Source organism: Gasterosteus aculeatus, chromosome 20 (assembly GCF_964276395.1).
Source record: "Gasterosteus aculeatus chromosome 20, fGasAcu3.hap1.1, whole genome shotgun sequence".
NCBI classification, from domain to species: domain Eukaryota; kingdom Metazoa; phylum Chordata; class Actinopteri; order Perciformes; family Gasterosteidae; genus Gasterosteus; species Gasterosteus aculeatus.
The window spans coordinates 14300648-14322950 of NC_135707.1; the positions used below are offsets into that span (position 1 = coordinate 14300648).

Genomic DNA, 22303 nt, shown 5'->3' on the forward strand with positions numbered 1-22303 from the left:
CTGAATTTCAATACATTACCTCAGCATATGAAGTAGCAACAATAACGCTTGTGTGATCGCAGAACACATAACTTTGATGTGCCAATTTTGCTGCTCAAATTACTGGCATTACAACTCCTATGTTTATAATACCATGTCTTTGGAGGAAAATAACAATGCAAGTCACAGCAATGTCAGAAATTGTTCTATAATTGCCGTCAGAAATAGAAAAAAAGCATTATATTTCAATGATTTTAAACAATAAATTGTGCAGCAAGAGTAAGATTATGTGAGCTCATTAAGTGATTTGGAGCTAGCCAGGGTGGTGACAAACCTTTCATAAACCCAACCTTGAAAACAGTTTTATATGACATAATCTTTTAAGTATCTAAAGTGATTCAGCTGCCAAAGTATCAACAATGATTCAGCTCTTGAATTATTCCCCTTTATTCCCTCTCTTTGCTCTACATCTGTCATTGTATTAGCATGTGACCTCTGGAAAATCATTATGGCGTTGTCTTGCAGAGATTCTTACAGAGAAATGCTGGAGCCCACACACACTTCTGAGTACACTTTTGGATACAAGTGGATAATAAGATCTTTGGACAGTTTGAAATTGTGTCTACTCGGACGAGAGATTATCTTCTAATAGTACACAGCAAACCTATCTATAGAGAGTTTCTTTTGAGCGATGTGAATCCTTTGTGGTATTTTCTTTTGGTAAATCAAAACACAAAATGATTCTTTGAACCGGGATTCATTCTGGAAAGAAGGAAAAGGAAAAATGGTGCATTCCAGATTCTTGCAGAAACACCCAGACATTTCTATTCCTATTTGTAGTGGGCAAGCAAACGCATTTTAAATATTTTGTTTTTACTGGGCAAGTCAATCTCGTAGTGATAATTTAACACACTCTGTTCCACACTCTGACTCTGAGAAAATGTAAACTAAGCTATCAAAACTATATTTCTCAATCTATGACTACCTATATGTAGCAATACGTCCATCCTTAATATATATTCTTACATGAGGGTTTAGGTTGTTGTTGGAAAGATGTCTTATCCTGGGTATACGCCTTTATTAAATAAACCTCTTACATTACTGTAATTTATGGCGAGGACTTTTATGAGACAGCAGGAAGCCAACAAAAAAAACACAGATATCTTTGTGTTTGAGTTTCATATTTTCGCTAGTTCTGTGTCTAACGGATAAAGGATTGTGGCTCCTGAGCTGACCCGTGCATGACAGGAGCTAAACCATTCAGAAAAAACTGCTTGATGGTTTGGACCTTCCACTGGAAGTGTTCATTAAAGGCCACCCGCCCGCTTTCTTCCTGTCCCTTCAAACAAAGCCTTCAAGGTGCATGACTTCAGAGCCACTTCCTTACCTTGTCCTGAAGTTAGCCGGGTGTGGGTGCCCGTCATACAAAGATAAAAAGTCGTATTCCTCCTCCACGGCGAAAGATTTAAAAACTATATGGATCCTGCTGCCCTCTTCGGCAACAATGACCCAGGTGCAGTTCGCTCCATTCGGATATCCATATGGAAACCCGGGGCTTTCGATCGTCCCATTCCTGCCTTTTAAAGTGCCTCCGCAAGTATGGATGAAACCTGGAAAGAGAGGGAAACACACAGTCATTATCAAAAGCACAATATGACTGCATTAAGGCTCTAAAAATAAATCTCTTCAATACATGCAATAGGAAGCGGTAAATTGCAGAGATCCTTGCAGGCAACGCGCCTTACTTTGTCTCGTGCGTACATCAAAGCAGCAATAAATGAACCAAATCCGTTCCGTTTTAAGAAAATATATACATGTTGTTACAAACACTGTTGTCATTATGTAATTAAATGCATAGATGAGGGCTGACGTTTTTCAATGGCCTATATTGAACATAAAGCTATTGATTGCTGAGTGGGTCAGAAAGCCTCCAGAGACAAGCAACAAGCGAGGTCTTCCAATTTTGTACTCTCACTTTCACTGCCCACACAGTATCATGTATCTTTGCATCTTGCTGCTCTAACTTTGTGAAAATGAATACCCTTGACATATTAGGTTAAGCATTGTACTACCATTCTCAAACAGCAATAATCGGATTGCTTGGCTAACCTTTGTGTTGTAAAGCAGCAGATGTGCCACAGCAAAGTAACTGTGACTCAGACTCAAGCATAATCTGTCTCTCTTGTGAATACAATCCCCGTTTTCTCACATAATCACAGTTATTCTTTCACATTTCCACATCCACACTTAAACACAATGTATGAACTCGCCCCAGAACACCCTGTGTTTCGCTACTGAAAAAACAAGCAGAACTTTTTACATAAGGTTTTCTCGCACGTTGTCTAATGAATTAAGATGCCTGGCTTATCTCCCCACAATATACTCCTACGGTAATTACATTTTCACACTTGGTAAAGGTAAAGGATGTTTTGCATAGTGTTGGCCATTCACACCCACACAGTATGTGGAAAAACTGAAAATAAAAAGATCACTTGGCAGCTATGCAATTCAAATGGCTTCTAATTTAAAAAAAAAGAAGCATTTTTTCCTGATGGTATGTGTGCCTTTATAGCAACTGATGTGAGTAAACAAAATGTTTCACTTGGAGAAAAACTGACAATTAATTTCCCTCTTGTCAAGCGTTTTCATTATTTTTGGACAAAGCCTCCCAGCTGTTTATATTTTACCATAAACAACTCTGTTATCAAGAATATGATGAATCCTGCAGAACCTTTTTACGCAATGTATTGTGTGATTTTATTATCCTCACCCAGAGTCCACCTCCACCTATTGTCCAGATAATTCACCTGCCCCTGAGACCAATACACTCTGCCTATATCCAGTGATCTAGTGTCTTGCCATTCTTATGGATCCCGTTATGGATACCGTATATCTCATGACCATAGAGGTCTATTATGTTTTACGTCATAATGAGCTGCTGCTCTATAGGAGGTGTGGAGAAAAGCTTGCCATGGTCTGTAGCATATCTAAGTTGCCGTCACCGTTCAGCCATCCGTGTAATCAGAGAAAATTTGCAGAATTGATGTGTCGCCTGCAGGTGCAATATGATCCAACCTGTGACACGGTGGATTTATACTCCTTCTAAGTGCTCTAAGGAATATAGGATTTACCAGGACATTGCTCTTCATTGGTCCACCAAAGTCGTCAATATGACGATTTAAATTGTGCTTGTGAATGTGTGAAATGTGTAATTGCAGTTTTCCCAACAGCTGGCAATATTTGTCATTGATTGTTGGTTATTTATATATGGGTGTTGTCGCAAACTTGTATTTTCAATGATTATTTATCATAACCTGTCACGCATACTTGAGTTTAATGAACTGAACTAGAGGCCACTTGTTGTGCATGGGCCATGTTGCCTCTGTTTCTAGCTGCCACCAAAAGACATTTGAACACAGGGTGAATGGACATGACACAACGATGCAAAAAGGCCTTAAAAAAGAAATGTTACTACAATATGTCTATTATATATAAATATATATATATATATATGACCACCTGCAGTTACTGCTGTATATGTAGCTCGGACTAAATCCTTATGAGGACAGAAATGTATAATAACACACTATTTGAATACTGATGCACGTCTCCAGTCTATTGTTTATCTTAGAAAGTCACATCTTCCATTTTCATGAGCATGATTATGAGAATGTTTTTCGAAGGCTATGGCCATATGATGATGCAATTGCACTTTGCAAGTTCCACTGGCTGCAACAATGTCGTATTCAGTGAACTTTTACAAGGAATTGTACTCAGCAGCAAACGTTGTCTATGTCTCTGGAGGGAGCTGAAAAAAAGCTATAATGCCTCATGGGTTATCGCGGTTTGGCTTGAAGCTTACAGTCTTAATGTAAGTATGCATTTAGGAGGCAGATAGGCTCGAATGAAATATGCCATTCTGAGAAGTAAGATACGTTTTACTGAACCTTAATCCAGAGAGGCGACTTTAATCAAGAGATCTCTTTCTGTCTGTTGCTTAGATTTTGAGTTTCCTTATTTTATCGAAATGGAGGTATAAATTGTTGGATTACCCTTTAAAATGTTACAACAGAATGATTACTACCAACACTTTTCTGGATTTGATTATTGGAATGAGAGTGTTAAAGCCGCCACGGAACAAAATTCATGAGACATGCAGAGTGAGTCACTGCTGCAATAACCATGAATGCAAGTCAGGTAAACTGGGCTTGAGTTGTGATTAGGTTACCACATCAAAACCTAAACCTGGAGCAGTGCTTGTTATCGACGGACCACAGAGAGAAGCCCCTAAACCTTGTGTGGCGCTCAGAATCTTGGATCAGAATCATTCTTTTTTGTCCCCTGCAGCAAATTAGCCCGCACACAGAAATAACATTTAACGGAAGGTATAAAAAAAAAAAACAGGAACATGACAACAACACAAGTCTATTAAACTGTTCAGGGCTAATTGAAGCAGTTATGACTGATGGCAAATAATAGTTCTTCCTTAGGAAGATAACCATATATGGTTATCTGTATCTGCAGCCACAGGGTAGTTGTAAGCTTGAGCTGACCTAGTGGCAAGTGTGGTCAGTGGTCTGCAAGCGGTGGCAGTGTCAGAGAGAGGTGGCAGATTGCGAGTGGAGAGGCCAATTATTTTAGAAGATACGTTTTATTTTAAGATAAGTTTTCAAGAGCTGGTTTCGACTGGTGAGGCTGAGCATGGCGAAATAGCAGGTGCCACTTATAGAGGCGGACTGGCTTCAATAATGCTTCAGTACAAAAGAAGCGAGAAGTGGGTTTTCGACTGAGGGAGCCTGAAGTTTGTGGAGTTGGCAGCATGCATGTCTGTGCTGTGGTGATCAAAGCTCAGTTTGTTGGCCAGGATCAAGGGGACGTACTTTAAGCTCTCCAGAATCTCCACTGGCTGGCCGTCGATGAAAGTTTGGCAAAAATTGGTGGAGAGTTGATTTTGGGTGTCAAAGATGAGCTCTCCGGCTCGCTGGCATTGAGGAGGTGACTCTCAGTGCACCGCTGGGCAAGTTCGGCTTGGTGTTTAAGGACATCGCAGCCGGGGGGGGTCCAGGCGAAGGAGGAGAACGCGAGGAGAGCATGCAGCAGCATCCTCTATCCCTCTCTCGTATGTGCCAGGGTGTGGAACCTCACCCACATTAGTCCCTGAAATATATCAGTGTTTGTCAAGCATTAGATAACTTCTGTTCAGAGTAATACTGTTTGTGTCGACTGCTTAGCGGTGTTTGTGAGGATGATTGTTCTGATGTCCTGGAGATGACAGAACAGATGCCCCTTGCCGAGATATTAATTTCCCGCTTTCAGCCCCTCTCTCCTTCCTCCTCCTTCTCAGATCTATGTGTTCCTTTCATCCCTCAGCATCACCCTCTCTTCATTTCACTCCATTTTCTTAATAGTTTCCTTCAAAGCCAAAATGTGACCCCCCCCTTGTTTTTTTTCTCCATAAGCTATCCATTATGAATTATAATGGAAGGCCGTTCACATGAGCATCTCCATGAGAACTACACAGAGAAATTGTTGTGATCATTAAAGATTGTTGTGATCATTCATCTTCAACAGAAAAATGACAACAACAAAAAAATAGAAGTTGAGCTTCACTGTCCAACATAGCCGACATGCATTAAATCCCTTTACTAATTGCAGCTTCAGCATGTCTTCTTTGAATTCCACTGCCATCTCTTGCCTGCCTGTCGACCTCTTTCATCACTTCAATAAAACGCACTCCCTTGGGTTTTCTGCGACCCCGCGTTAGCATCCTCCTGCTGCAACGAGCATAACTTGTGATGAGAAACCAAATTAAGAACATGCTGTGATTGCACAGTGGGGAAAATGAGGTTGAGAAATGTGAATCGGTATCACAACGCACAAGTCTGGAGGAAAGACGGGCCTCTGCAGGCAGCCAGGCGGGCGGACAGCCAGCTCAAGAACAGTCCCAGCTGTTGCTCAAATTGTTGCATTTACCCGTGGCCTCTAGGACACAAGATCCTCACCACACAGCCCTGCTGATGCTTACTACCGATTGATATGCTTGCAGAGCAAAACAGAGGCCGCGAAAGGGCCGTTGTCTCCCGCCCTGATGAGATTTCTGAAGGGATTTGTCTCTTTGTCAGTTTGAATCGAATGTGTGTGTGTGTGTTTGTGTGTGATTATATGCATACATATACAGTAGGTGTTCCTGGCCTAGTCGAGCTTTTCACTAATGCAAAGGGTGAAACAAGACCACTGAATGAAATGATCTCTTCCTTGCCCAAAAATACAGATTTTTCTGGGCAGCAGAGTGAAATGAAATGAACTACAGGGCTGTACACTTTATCGAAGGTAAACACGGTTGATCTTTGAAAATAAAATACACTATGCATCATATTGATAACATAATGTGTTGCAGGATAAAGATGTTATTTAAGGTTTATGAGCGACAACATTTTGGCTTTATAAGAAACAAGCACGTCTCGGAAAGCTCAAATGCCCCCTAGAGAAGTAAACAGCCAACACGTTGTCCTCCAACATTAATGTAGCTTTTTAGCTGGGCCATGACGAGGTATCATTATGTGCAGCACAGAGATGGCGAGGTGGAGTCATTTACTGCCATCCAAATTATTATGAGTGACAACCAGCCCATTTTGGTAATGGATGATTGCTCATGGGTGTTGCCCATTAAGATTGCCCATCCCAGTCAACTCATTTTGAACAAAGCATGATTAAACAGGTTTAGAAAATAAACATTCATAGTGTGACCCGCTCCCTTTCAGGTAATTGCTTCGGGATCTCACGGGGCAGATTTAAGTAGGTAACACTTTCTATTCTTCCCTTTGGCAGTAAATGTGGTGAATTCTAAGGAAAAACTTCAGAACTCGCATACCATTATGTTGCCCCCCTCCTTCTCTCTCCCCAAACAATGTATTGTCCTTAAATGTTTTGAATTTATTTGCCTATTTTCAGTGTTTGTCTTTTATCGACTGTCTATTGTCCCTAGTTTAAGTGGCAGTCTGCATGTCCAAAACTATTAATTTCAATGGGACAATAGGGTTTATTTCATACAATAAAACCCTGTGGCTTAGAGCAATCAGACTATTGTTGAAATGAAAGTCTTTGTGCCTTGATTAATGGCATCCAATGTATTAGCAGTAAAATAAAGCTGTAGCACCCCCTTTGGCACAAGTGAGTATATTCTACAGCATTAACGAAATAACAATGTATATTCTTCTCAGTATGGCATGTAGGTTGTGAATAAAATACCTTTTAAAGACGTTTTTGTCTAAATATTGTGATCTGTGGAAAAATAAAACATCAAGAGGACGTGAGGTGCGGGTTCTTCGTAAATAGCCGAGGTCTATTGGACCCTGCAAATGGACTACACAGCTCTACAGTGTCAGAAAGGATGTTGCAATGTTAAATGGCACCATTAGGTCACAATGGGTCATTTGGCAGGTGGGAGACCCCAAGGGACTTACATTTTTGAAACACACACATCTGGAACCATCTAGGGTTGGTTGTCTTGCACAAGGACACTTCAACAAATGGACAAGAATGACTAATCGCCAGCATGCGCAAAAAGCGGAGATACTTCCGTACCAGACACAATATATCACTTTGTAATCATAAACCTGGTGTTATTGTAGCCAACGAGAGCCTGTGTCACACTGAGACCAAAGAAAGTAGAGCAGAGGTGAACTTGTTCCTTCAGCCTCCGGCACACTCATTCGATGTTTCTGTTTCAAGGGAAATCACACTTTATTTCCTTTAGAGAGCTCAAAATTTCACTAAATCTTCCTGCACAATAGTATAATTTATACGGAAACATTATTATTATTTAATGTATTCGAACCTTTGTTAAGGACTTACCAGAGACTGCACGCTAAATAGCTCATCTAGAATGTAGACAATGATATAAGTTGATATAGATTTTATGCCCTTACACCTATTGTGCTGCTGAAATTAACACTACAAGTAAGGGAAATACAAAGGAACATAAAGATACCTCTAAATAAATACTGTTTCTAATCTATAGCGACAGTATAAGCTGTATTACTCAATGCAAATACAATTGTACAAATCAATGCATGATAAAATACTAAAATGCACAATTTTAGTGTTTAAAAATAAAGGGGCCTTGCTTTAAACCAAGCTTGGACTACCAGTCGATTCACAAAAAAAGTATTTTTTCCTTCACCCTTCATACATCACAGTATCTTTCTTCAAGCCAATCCTGAGCCCAATATCCACAAGCCTGCTGAGCTATGCGCTTTCAAGCTCCTCTTCTTGATTTATTTTTGGCATGTATTATTTTCCCTCCGCTTGATACTCCGTTTCCTTGGGATTGACTGTGGAGAATGCTTAGTCAAGGACACCTCTTCTTCACGGATGGCATTTCATCATTGTTCATGATGATGGCCTATCACAAACAGAGGGGGAGGCAACAGCTGCACTCCTAGCAATCAAAGTTAGAGTACAAAAAACAACCTGCATTGATTTGCACCTGACCTTATAGGTGAGTCAGGCAACATAGAGATATCCATCAGTGATGGCTGGTTACAGTGCGCCGACTGGAAACGATGAAGCCCTTACCAATTACAACAAAGGTCAACCAACATCCTCACTTTATTTGCAGCAAAGTATTGACGCTTCTGACCAAACACAACAAAGAGAAACAGTATTGTTGTATAGAGACAATCCCTTGAGCATTGATTTATACACTCCAGAAAGCAGAAATTAGAATTAAAGAGTCTGTCGTGGAACCATTGATCAGAGGAAATGTGCACAGCAGTAAAAAATAACACCGTTTGCGGTTTGTCTGCTGTCATCCTTTTAGCTCTTGAATCTTCTGGGGCTGCCAGGTATCAAATCATAGCTGCTTTTGGTCTATGAGTAGCTGTACTGTGAGCCACATACATAAAATATGTAGACAAGACCAAATCATCTTTCATCAGCACAACCAGGAATTCAACATGACGACTGCAAGGACCCAGGCAGCACCCTTAGTAGACAGAAATCTTAAATTGATGTCCCCAGAGAGAGGGGATTTTATCTGCATGGCCGCGCTGCACCCTCACAGTTCAGAACTGATAGAATGTGCATTATGGCAGCGCTCACTATGCTTGTCTGCATGCTTGATGAAAGGGAAATAGGTTACGTACAGCAGAAACAGAACACGGGCTTTCTAGAGAATGACTATTACCTCATGAGTGTGTCACTGCAATTTGGGAAAGGGCTCTGAAATATTCCATTTGGTGGTTTTAAATTGCCGGGCACTGAGGTGAGAAATAGTCAAATCAAATACACTGCCACACTAAAAACAGCTGGCACAAAACAAATACACACACCAAATACACACCGTTGTATTAGGAAATATCGGAAGTTGTGCGTCTGAATAGCCGGGTGCAATAACTGTTTCCCAGTGGCTGCATGCTGCTGGTGCTTTACTCACCTCCCAACAGATACAGTATTTTATGGCTAGACACCGATACCTCCTCAAAGTGCTGCGGAGCCATATTGCCCCTGATGCCAGGCTACCACTGAGACAGCTGCTGTACAACAGGAAACTGAGCCAACAACACATTACAGGACGCCCGTCTCTCTAGCCTCCCATCTTCTAAAGAGACAATAACATCAACACTTCCCTTTCCCCGAGAAAAGGGAAAGAGAAAGAGGCAGAGAACCTTTCTAAAAGGTACGGAAAAAGATGAGAAAGTACTAAATTCTTTCACCTTTAAGGTAGAAAACATGCGGCCCTTATAACCCTGCTAACAGAGCACATGCTTGAAAACTAGATCACAAATTTGCAAACCCCCAGATTTTCAAATACGGAAAAATACGCCACCTTGGGGAAATAAAACTAATGGTGACGGAAGTTAACTTGCAGATGTAACACCCACACACTAAATGAATTTGTTTTGGGAGTTTCCAATCAAACATTCGTGAGACCGGTTGGATCACATGAAATAAATGTATACTAATTGATTAATACTTTATCGTACTAATCCACAGCGTATATTACATCATTAAACACTTAAATAGAATTAGAATTCAGTCTTGGGCTGTAAAACACCAAAAGGCTTTGTGAATCGATGTCAATTTTCCTCTTTAAAGATCCATAAACTGCTGTTTACATCTGGGAGGTTCATCAGACACTGGGCAATCAGAAAAGTCAGTTAAAGTGTTAAGTTACAGAATGACCAATTATACAAGCTACACATTCATAAATCATCGTTCATTCATTGTACTGGTAGGAGTAACACTGGATTTAGGCTGACAACTCATTTCAGAAATTGATCTTTCCCAATAATTTTCAAATAAGTTACTGCTTAATTTTCTGTTGATTGACTCTCCAACTCGGGGCAGAATAACTCCTGTTCTAACTCAGGTGTGCCTACAAACAATGCAACTTTTCTATCTGCCGATCAATGGTCCCCTTGTTGAGTTTTTTCTCCCAAAAAAAGGAATGTGTACTAGACCCTTGTCCTTCACCCTCACAGGACACACAAGGGCACCCGAAGCAGTGTGAGCTACACAATAGAAAAATATACTTGTTTTATAACTATAATACATTTATTATGATATTTAATATTTCATCAGAATCAAATATTAAATAGTTACAATCATATCTCATATTAAAAAGACAACAATAAATAAAAGAACAAAGAAAACAATAAATTAAAGAACAACACACTAATGACACTAACTGATGTCGGTGGCACACTTTAGGAGCTATAACTCTACCATCTATTGCTTTTACTGGATGCTTTTAGGTTGGACTGGAACTGCAGGTCTAAAACTGCTGTCATTGAAACCTAATTATATTGGCTGGCAGCTTCTTCACCTCAATGACACGGTCATCCTTTATAATTATCCTATGACCAAAACTAATCTTTCTTTTAAACTGAGACTGAAAAAGAAATACGTGCCTTGATAAATACAGCTCCACAGGCCAGGGCAAAATGCCCAAAATCAGATAACTAGTTAATCTAATTATTATATAATCTAATTATTACATGCTTTTTTTAAACATGCTGCAAATACTGCACGGAGGATCCAATTGATGTTTCTTCATTTCATACCATAGAGGCAACACAAGCCAATTGTCAAATTTACAGAAATGCGAAGAAATCAATTGTTTCAATGCTGCTGATCTGAGCGCCTCTCACAAGCAACACGGTTTACTCGTCTTGGTCTATATTCTAACTAGATGGAATACACAGTATTCCCCATTGCTGATAGCCAAGTGGTGAAGTTGAGAGTACGAACATGTATCTGTTAAGCTAACCCCACCTACCATTTTAATTGCTGTGAAATATGCTGTGGAATCACAGCAGTCTCCACTTAGCAGTCTACCTCCTCATTACGTTCACATCACCCCACTTTGTTTCCCCGGCCACTATCGCCGCTGCCTGCTCTCCTGTCACATAAAAAACCCAGGCTATTGTCACAGAGACAAACAAGAACAGCAGTGGACTCTGAAGGGAAATATTCCTAAAGTTATGGTTACAAAGTCATTAACTCTGGATATATACTGTGGATACATTCTTTGGGACTATGGGAAAGAATGCTGCATTAGATTTCTTCTTCTTTCTTTCAAATATCTTCCTTGACACGTTTTGCATATTTTAACCACTGCATAGATAAAGGCCAAATGGATTTGTTGGCCTTTACAGTTTTATCTGTGGATACCTTAAAGCCTCCCCCCTAACATGGAGAACACAGTGCACCTGGAATTTGTAGCCTTCACTCTGGGAGCAACGGCTCCTCAGCCTATTACACTTAATCTCAACAAACTGGGAGCTACTTTTCTTCCTGAAGACAAGATATTGCCAATCTCTCTCCCTCAAGAGTACTGCTTACATTAAAACTGACTCCTGAGAAGAACAGACTTAATCAGAACCAGCAAACTATACCCGACCTTCGCGTGGACCTGTCAGCAACATCTCAGAGCCTGACCCGGGCCTTGGGGCCCGGCGGGAGGCCCGCGGGTGAACTGAGTGTTACGTTGGTGCACCACCAGGGAGATCCAGTCAGATGTCAACACTAAAAGAGGCATCAAGAATCCGAGGTGTCAAAGGGTTACTGTTGCCAGTTCCTGCATCCTGGGAAATTGGATATTGTTCCCTCCAGTAACATATGACCTTTTTTTCACTAGGAAGTCACTTTAAGAGTAAAACCTGTTTTATAAGTGAAACCAAGACGGGGTCAAATAGCAGGATTCTACACATAACAAGACAACAATATCAAAACACAACAACAACAGTTGTAGTAAAAAAAATAACATTAACAAGGCAGGATTTTGGTCATGTGTTTGTAAGTTAATTGAATCAAAAGTTCTAAGTTAAAATAATTTAAAGACATACAGGTCTTTAGTTTGAGCTTGGCCTGCAGATCTTTCCAGGACTGTAGAAAAACTGGTCTGCTTTGCTCCTGTATGTGCCGATAGTTCCAGTTGAACTCAGGTAATTTTTTTCTACTGTTGTGGAGGTCAAGAACCCGAGGGGCAGTGGGATAATGCCTCAAAGTCCCTGTAGATAGTGCATAATTACACAGACAAATTGTAATCCTGATTAGCCCCAGCAGCCTTTCCAGCCTGTTTACATAATCACATTGAGAGAAAGACTTCATCAAGGGCTCAGTGGCCAGATTACTGTCTGTGCAGAACCCGACTGATTACCAGTAATTAGTGACTGTGCTGATATAGAGTTTTAACGAAAATGACAAATGGGCCAACATTTTAAAACTACGTAGAATCCAGAAGGAAATTGGAGAAGTGTAATCACAAGAGCCAGTGGTGGGACGCAACAGATGGACACATTTCCAACAATCTGTTCGCTATCATCTATCGTCGATGTAATTTGACGACGTCAGCACAGGAAACAGGCCAGAGCCTGGGTTTTCTGTTTGACCCATGTCTCTGTTAATCAAAATGAATTTCCTGTAATTAAAACACAATATATACATTTATATCTTGCATCGCCGGGCAGAATTATTAATTATAAAACTAAGTTGATAAATGTCCTTAAATGCCACCTAATAGTGGAGGGCCAAGAAACCGGTGAATGAGATAACTTTGTGAACCACTGTGCACCACCGACGCACATGGATCCAAAAATAATCCAACATGAAAAAGCACCTTTAACAAAGCAGTGTTGTACAAAGTTTGCTAGATAGAGGTTTTTTTTGGAGAGCATCATTAGCGTAGCAGAGGTGAGTCTATCTCTATCTTTTTTTTTCCTTCTGCAAACATTGTGTCACCTGTCAAAACGGTGAAACTACAGGTGGTAGTTTCCACCTGCGCATCTCGTTCGGTGTCACTATTTCCTGTGCTCTTTTCCAACAGGAGATCCAGGCCTCCTCCTCGTCCTTCTCAACTCTTCCCCCGTCCTCCCCAATCCATCGCTGGCTGGCTCACTAATAAGTAACAGAACTGGGAGGATTGGCAGCAACCGCGAGATTTGACATTGCCCTAATACGGGTGGTAAAGAAACAACGCTGTGCACGATCAACTTGGCTCATGCTTTGTTGCCGCTGCTACTCTGGATGCTGCACATCTCCCCCCCCCCCCCCCCCCCCCCCCCCACAAAAGACTGAGACAAGGATTACTCAGGGGGAACAATGTGCATGTAAATGAATATCTGAGTATGGGCATTAACAAAGCCAAACCATGCATTTAACAGGTAACTGCCATGCATTTGCATATGAAATGTCCTTCACTACACGCTAACAAAAACAGGCACAGACAAACATACACACACATGCATCCATGTGCATGCACACAAGCATATCAGGAAGAAAACTATTTTGAGGGGTTGAATTGCATTTTTTTCATTAATTAATTAATAAATAATTAGAATTCTAGTTATAAATGAGAATTTAACACAGTGAGTGTAACATTACGGAGCTCAGCACACAAAGACAGAGAGTAACAGACACACTTACACAGTTTTAAAAACCACGTAACAAATTGTTATTACATTTCCTCTAAATGCTGTTTAAATGTCAGTTGACAATGAATGAGCAAATGTTGCGTGCAGCCTGGTAAATAAGCAACAATTGCTTTGACCGATTTTATTTCTGAAAACTGCATTAAAGTTACGATTTGGGAGTGATGAAAGTGTCATCGAGACGCATGAAGGTAGCTGATGAATATCAAGAAATAAAAGGGACTCAGCAGCTACCTCACCAGCAAGTATTTAAATGGGCAGAACCCGAGAAAGAGCCACTAGAATACTAACAAGCCCACCTTACACCTGCCTGCACTGGCCGGTCCGATAAACAGCAGTCGACAAATTGGTTCCACACTACTAATTGCCTCGGTCCCCTGAAATTGTTCCAGAGCCATTTGTCTTATGTGCAATACTTGTAAAAACCCGACCCGGAAAAGGTGGAAAAGGGGCGTACGGGCTCAAGCTTAAAAGAATACGAATGTATTTCACACCCTGTAGGCAATCTGCAGTGCATTGGCCCCAACAATTCACTAGTTGGACCACTAAGCAAAGCAGCTCACGTAGGCGATTAGGAGAAGCGTAGGCTACTATTGAGCGACTCGGTGAAAGCCTGCATTGAGCGCCGAACGGGAGAAATGCGTCTCTTAAAACTCTCATCCAGTAAACCGTGGCAGCCTGATTTGCGCACGTCTGTAACGTTAAAGCTTTGATTTGTCACACGCACGCACGCACGCACGCACGCACGCTCGAAGGCACACAACACACACACACGAGCCTACATGCAAACACACACACTCTCACACACGCACACACACGACGCACGCGTTGCGCGCACATTCTGGCACGCCAAGTGCATCAGAAAACACAGCGTCTTGATGCAGTGGCTCCTACCTTTCACACAAGTGAACATCAGTGAAAAGATGAGATTCCAAAAAACAATTCCCGTCCTAATCCGCATCGTTTTGCCTCGAACAAAGTCCCCATGGTCCCATTTAACGCATCTCCTGTTGCAAACGTCCCGCAGTTCAATAGATCCGTCGTAGTATCCGTCTCTGTAAATCCCCCTCATGTTCTCAACTAGCACATGTAACCTGCAGCCTGTTTGCGCGGTGTTTGGCTGAAGTGGAGTCTCTCTCTCTCTCTCTCTCTCTCTTTTACCCCGCTCACAGGAGGGAAGAGGCACAGCCGCCCGCCGCTATGTCAGCTGATGGGAGACAAGTGAGCGAGACTGAATTTGAAGGGAGGACCACGGCAACCTGCACGAAGGCTCAACCATCTCGGCTGAGAGGGGCATCAAGTGTGAGCATCTCCGGCCGCGCGCGCACGCGTCTGCTGTGAAGCATCGTTCCTGTCAACCGGCTGAGGGCAGAGAGGAGTCTGGCCTGTCTCATCGATCGGCATGGGAACCACGCGGAGTGAGAGAGGAAAGGGTGGCGGGGAGGGAGTGACGGTGGTGGGGCGAAGTGGGGAGAGAGAGAGAGAGAGAGAGAGGGGGGGGAGAGATGGTCCCGTGTAAGTGTGGCCCACCAACATTGCGTGGTTGATGTGCGGCTAACAAATCATGAAGTGGGAACAGAGAGGTGTGGGTGGGGAAGAGAGGAGGGAGGAGAGGCACTTCTTCATGGGAAGATTGTAAATCCCGAGAGGGAAATGAACTCTGTTAATGACAGCTTGCGGTTTATGTGTGTGAGGCGAGAGTGGGGGGGGTGGGGGGGGGGGGGGGGGGTATTCGGGGGAGGGTAAATGGGGATTGGGTATAGGTGACACTCAAGACAGCCAGCATCCCGTCCCAAAATCGGATGAAAGAAATGTGCCCGCTAGGCAATCCCACCATAACTCTGATTTTCATTCCGGAGATGGAGCGGCGCCGTTATTGGGAGTGATGGGACTGGACAAATTTGCAATGCAAAGACGGGATGATGATGACGGCGCAGAGCGCAGCTCGGCTGCAGTGGGGCTCTTCTGCCATCTAGCTTTGGAAGAGTCACCGACTTCCCACTTTGAAGCGGAGAGGAAACAGAGTGAAGTGAAAGGCCGCGATGGCACAAAGAATGAACGTCATTCTGCCTTTGCACATGCAGGGCTTTCTTCAAAAGCAGCTGATGCCAATGCACCTGGCTTTGCTAACCTTTTCGTCAACGTGATCACTGAGGTCCTTGTTGAATCTAAACCTAAGTGTCTGCGTTCTGAGAGCAGCTGCTTTGGAAAGAGCTACGAGATGAGGTTTAAATCAATTATGTGCGTGGCTTCTGGTTTAAATATTGCCCACTTAATGATTGTCGCTGCAGTGACCTCTATGGAAATCCATTTCCTTTGGTGAGATTTATTAGCTTGGAGTCAGCAGGGTGAGTTCATGAGGAAAGCTAATAAATGAACCCTGCATCCCTCCTTCTGTCTGAGGGGAAGCCAAAGAGGCACCAGGCTTCCTAGTGCCGCGCGCCGTGAGAGCTGTCCGTGGTGCTGAAACCACAACGAGGCTTTGCTTGGGATTGCCGCAATTTTTGCAAGGAAACGGAATTCTGCTTTCACAATAACCCACCAACAAAGCCTGCATGCCTTGGAATGATGTACTATTTAGCAAGTCATTGTCATCTGTATTTAGTTGACAGGCTGGATAAGCAAACCTGCAGAGAGAAACCATTGACCCTTTTCTTAATCAGGAATCAGGAATCAGGAAACATTTATTAGCCAAAATATGTCAAACATACAAGGAATTTGTCTTGGCGGTTAGTGCGCGACAGTAGACAGACAAGACAACAGTGCACAAGTAATAAAATAAAGTGGAATGAAATGCTAATGCAATGGGTTAGTAGAATAAGGCTAAGGCTATGGGTTAGTATAAAACAAGGGAATAAAGTTTAAAAAATTTAAATATTAAAAAGTTAAAAAGAAAAATATTAAGCATAAAGTGCTTAGTAACAGACAAGAGACAAAGTGACAAGTGACAAAGTGATGAATTGCAGTTAAAGTGACATGTGCAGTATGAGGGGGAGTGACCGGTGGAGTGTTATAGTCAGGCAGTGGGGGACCGAGCTCTGTTGATGAGCCCGACTGCCGACGGGAAGAAACTGTTTGTGTGGCGGGAGGTCTTAGTCCTGATGGACCTCAGCCTCCTGCCAGATGGAAGGGGCACAAACAGTTTTTGTCCGGGGTGGGAGGGGTCGGCCGCGATCTTTTTAGCTCGCTTCAGAGACCTGGAAGCGAACAAGTCCTGCAGGGACGGCAGATTGCAGCCGATCACCCTCTCTGCAGAGCGGATGACCCGCTGAAGCCTGCCCTTGTCCTTGGCTGTGGCTGCAGCGTACCAGACGGTGATGGAGGAGCAGAGGATGGACTCGATGATGGCCGTGTAGAAGTGGACCATCATCGTCTTTGGCAGGTTGAGTTTCTTCAGCTGCCTCAGGAAGAACAACCTCTGCTGAGCCTTCTTGGTGATGGAGCTGATGTTCAGCTCCCACTTGAGGTCCTGGGTGATGATGGAGCCCAGGAAACGGAAGGAATCCACAATAGTGACGGGGGAGTCACACAGGGTGATGGGGGAGGGTGGGGCTCTGTTCCGCCGGTAATCCACAACCATCTCCACTGTCTTTAGAGCGTTGAGCTCCAGGTTGTTCTGGCTGCACCACGACACCAGATGGTCAGACTCCCACCTGTAGGCGGACTCGTCCCCACCAGAGATCAGTCCAATGAGGGTGGTGTCATCCGCAAACTTCAGGAGCTTGACGGACTGGTGGCTGGAGGTGCAGCTGTTGGTGTACAGGGAGAAGAGCAGAGGGGAAAGAACGCAGCCTTGGGGGGAACCGGTGCTGATGGTCCGAGAGGCTGAGACATGTTTCCCCAGCTTCACGTGCCGCTTCCTGTCAGACAGGAAGTCTGTGATCCACTTGCAGGTGGAGTCGGGCACGTGCAGCTGGGAGAGTTTGTCCTGCAGCAGAGACGGGATGATGGTGTTGAAAGCAGAGCTGAAGTCCACAAACAGGATCCTGGCTGTTAAGATTCTGCCGTAGAGTGCAAATCGGCCACCTGGAGTTTTTATTCTGTGTCCAAGGTTAGTTTGCTGGAAAGGGTAATCTCCCCCCTCCCACTCCCCCATGGCAGGATAAATGGGATACAAACGCTTGATCCGGCTCTAACTATCAGCCATCCGAAAGCAATGGGATTGTTGTCCTTTTGCCAAAGATTCAGAGAACATACCTCGCCCTGGCAAGCAAAAGGTGATAAATATCACAGTTGTAATTATAATGCCTTGCGATTCATTTGTGATTTCCCGCTGTAGCTAAATAATGCCCTTTGTTCTATTTTGTGGATTAGGTTTTATTCTATATTTATTCTTTCTTTGCCAGCTCAAAGCAATGTACTGTAGCTTGAGAAAGTCTCAATTTACATGTTTCTGTGGACAGTTTGATATTACAGTGACCTATCTCATTCTATCTATACATGCTGCCAATTGTGTGATAGATGTCCTTCATTTCTCTGTAGAGTTGTTTATCTGAATGGTGCAGCAGGGGCAAACCACTGGTATCTACCGGTGTGAAGTCGAAGGTCCCACACTCTCCTGGCATCAGGATTCTTCAGGTGTCCACAGGCCCAGTGGAGGCTGCTGGGAATGGATTGAGGCACCAGGCAGCTTGTCTTTACCACTGTAATCGACAGGTGGTCCCAGGAGACTGAGCTGCAGTCGATTTGACACCTTTTGCCAGCTCTTGCTTTCTGTTTGATGAGCAATCAAGACCGCCTCTTCCCTGATCCTCCTGCTTTGGTGTGCATCCCTGCACATGTATGTGTCTGTATCCACTGTGTGTAACATTCATACATGTGAGCAAGCATGAGCGTTTTTTGTGTATTAAGCATATTTGGGCAAACATTTGGAACTGCAAGTAAAACTCTTATCTTGAGAGAGAATTTATGTTCTGAATTTACTTTTCTTTGTTGGACACTACATCAAAAAGATTTTAACCAGTCAGAAAACCAGCTATCCAACTGAACAGCCAGTCAGATACTGCTACAGTGACTGCGCCAGCTCTCTTTTCCCCTCAGGGCCACAGCCTGTAGTTGTAAATCCGGGCAGCATATTCTGATTAGCTGCAGCCATATGTGAGAACTGAAGCCGGGTACGTTTTTTGTGTCAAACAAGGGCCAAAGGTCTCCTGTCCTCACGTCAGGGTGGGGGAGGGTACCTTTTTGGGGGGCTTGAGCATGCGCGTATGGTGTACTGGTATGGACAGTTGCATGCATGCACATATGTAACAGAGTGTCAAGCTGTTTGTGTGCCCTACAGGGATATACACAAAAATGTGTATGTGCGCCTGTTTAAAGCAGCTGCATCGCGTACGCCTTGGCAAATACATCTAAGATTAAATCGCCATGCTTGAGATATCATTTCTTTGCGTGTGTGCCTGCTTGTATTGGCACGTGCAGTGCTGCCATACACTCTGGCATACATCTCAGTTGAAATATTCAGGCCTGGGTTATATTTTGTATTGTGTTGTTTGTGTGCAGCTGGCAGGGGGTTGATAGAGTAAGCGCTGCGGTCGGATTATCTGGCTTGACTTCCCCAGAGGAATACGTCCGGATCTGGCCTCTCGCACATACTGCTGCTAATCCACTGTTGGTTTCTGCTGCTCCATTGCTCTGCTACCTGCAGCACCCACAGGGGCACTGCTAAGGTGTGTGCAGGTGAAAAAAGACGAGGGGGGAGATATCTTTGCATGTGTCTGACGTTAGAAGGAGTTTGGAATGGATAAATGGGTGGTGAAGGGTATTCGGAGTCCAAAAAATCAAACTAAATCCCTGCTTGTGTGTGTGCATGTGAACACTATTAAGTAACACATAATTAATGCAGGCACCATACTAATGTGGACTGTATTGGTCTATTCCAGTGCTTGGAGATGATGGCCCATTAATGAATAATAGTTTAAAACATCTAGGGATTTTGAGGTTGGGTTTGACACACAGCCGTACTTTTCCCTTTGCCCCAAATCAATGCAGCGGAGTAACATATATCTCACTATTACGCAAAAGTGCACCTTCACACCTTGTTGTTATGTTGCAGGTTTCTTGGTGGCGTACTGACAAAAACATGCATTGACAGTTTCACGGGCATGCCTCGTAAGATCATTGTCAACACGATGCTCGCACTTTGTCTCAGGGCAACACTGAGCCAAAAGTCACAGCAAATGTTTCAGTCTGAGTAAATATGGATAACAAGTGACACAGAACACATCAAAAAAAAGAATTGTCAATCAAAAGCTTTATAAACTATGAATAACACTATGTTTTCTCTTGTCTTCCCACATGATCTGTAACCCAGCAGCTACACATACCTTTTGCCTCAATACTAACGCGTGTGTTTTGTTAATACATATTATATGCCAATTCTGACATAGTAGAGACATGGAGAAGAGGAGGGAAACGGGGAGGGGAGCACGAGAAGCTGAGAGAAAACAAGGGTTGAAGATATTGATTGAGGAGTGGTGGCAAACATACAAGGAGATAAAAAAAACAATGTGAGGGAGGGAGAGGCAGCGAAGGACAAACCAAGACGCAGGGCAGAGCGAGGATGAATGGCAGTGGTTGGCAGGGGAAAAGAGGGCAGAGTGACAGACGGAGGACAGGATCAAGGGTAAAGCATTACAACAACAGAGACGAGCACAGAACATAGAAGAAAATTTAACGAATAGCGAGTAAGTGCATATCAATAAATATGTTTATGAAAGATATTTTGGGTGACGCAAGCCAGAGCAAATATATGGACTGGGAGATTTAGAAGTGTTTTATCATTTTTTGCTTGAAGATGACAAAATATTTCAGTGAAGGCTCCGAAAACAACACAGGAAACTGTTGTGTGTGTGTGTGTTGTACACTTAAGGTCAAACAATTTCAAACCAGATGGGACGTTTTTCAATTCTAACAATAATTTAGTAAGAAAAGATACCGTTGTCTCCCAAAGTGTTTCCACTGCAGCGCAGCCAACTTCAAAGATGGTCTCATCATACGCTGAAATGTAGGATGAAAAGTTCGGTGATAAACAGACTTAATCATATGAATAAAAGATCAAAGGGGAAATTTGCTGATTGAGAGAGAGGAGGAGAGAATAAGCAAACGCTGGCTTTTTGATTCACTCTACTGAGGGGGGGGGAGGGGGGGGGGGAGGGGGGGGGGGGGGGGAAGGGACAGGGGGGAGTGAGGTAGACACCTTTTTTTGAGACAGGAAAATGTGTTTGGGTTGTAAGTGTGGAAGGGAGACTTGTAAATGTGCTGGGGGTTATTGAGTGAATTGTTTTTTTTAATAATCAACAACATGATATGGTATTCATGACAGCCAAGGCTGATCACACTGTGAAATGCCAGACTTACCTACACTGAATAAACAAAAAAAACACCACAACCTTCATGGGCCATTTATACATCACCTGTAGAGTTTTTGTAATGCATTTCTTCATTATTTATCAATATTACCATAATTCCCATCATCGCTGAGGAGAAGCCAATCACTAGACCATAATTGCACAGCATGCAGGAGACGATGTAGAGCAGCTCAGAAGTAGTAACCGGGCAAGTTGGGATCGTAATGATGAAAATCTGAAAGAACGAAATATTGGTGATTTCGTAGCCTGAGCATGAAGAGCCTTGCTCATATGTGCAGTAGGAGTTTGAAGCCTCTTACTTCAGGGCCGTTGCACAGAAATGGACTCAGCAAGGGCACAATGCTTCTTCTAATTACTAATATAAAGGCGGCTTTCATTCATATTTAATTCAATAGTTTGAAAAGGTGTGTAAGAGAAATAAATAATAAAATAATGAAAAAGAAAATAATTGTCGTCTCGGGGGGAAACAGGGACAAATCCGTTTTTCTATTGAACACACAGCCCAGTGTGTCCAGAGGCTACTGGAAGAGCTGAGCAGAGCGGAACACGGAATACGTTGAGCTTGCGGGTTAGATGTCTCACAAATTATATATGAACAAAGACATCACTAATTTAATCATTTTTCCCTATTTCTGATAGTAGAGAGCACATAGAGTAAGCAAAGAACATTTTATTTTTGTTACGTCATATGTTGGCTGAAAAAGAATGCACTGGAATGAGAGTCTTATGTAGCTGGTAGGTCAACTCAGGAAATAAAACAGGGTGGTTCTGCCAAAATTTAAGTCGTCCGACCCTTAAATCCGACAGGTGGCATCTGAACACGTTCTGGTAAAATTGCCAAAGGACCAAAAAGTACCGGTGCATTTATGCAAGAGTCTTTCATCTTACCTCCATGATTCCTGTTGCCTTGTACTTGCTTCTACCCCGGGGCAGGTCGTGCCAGAAAAATAGGTCATACTTTTAAAATTGCTTTAAATCCATGTTTTTGTGGTACTTCCCATGGATGCCCAGCAACCTTAA

The 22303-nt window shown here is 42.9% G+C and overlaps 1 protein-coding gene across 3 annotated transcripts in view; it reads right to left on the reverse strand.

Annotated features, from left to right (window-relative positions):
- Nucleotides 1-15174, reverse strand: part of LOC120810582 (CUB and sushi domain-containing protein 3-like) — a 166740-nt gene extending 151566 nt beyond the window's left edge. For all 3 annotated transcript variants that reach the window (XM_078094170.1, XM_078094171.1, XM_078094169.1), the window contains exons 1-2: nt 14808-15174; nt 1367-1589 (exon numbers count right to left, since the gene is read on the reverse strand). In XM_078094170.1, coding sequence (XP_077950296.1) covers nt 1367-1589; nt 14808-14985 — 401 coding nt within the window. In that variant the 5' untranslated portion in view covers nt 14986-15174. The remainder of the gene's footprint in view (nt 1-1366; nt 1590-14807) is intronic.
- Nucleotides 15175-22303: the final 7129 nt, after the last annotated feature.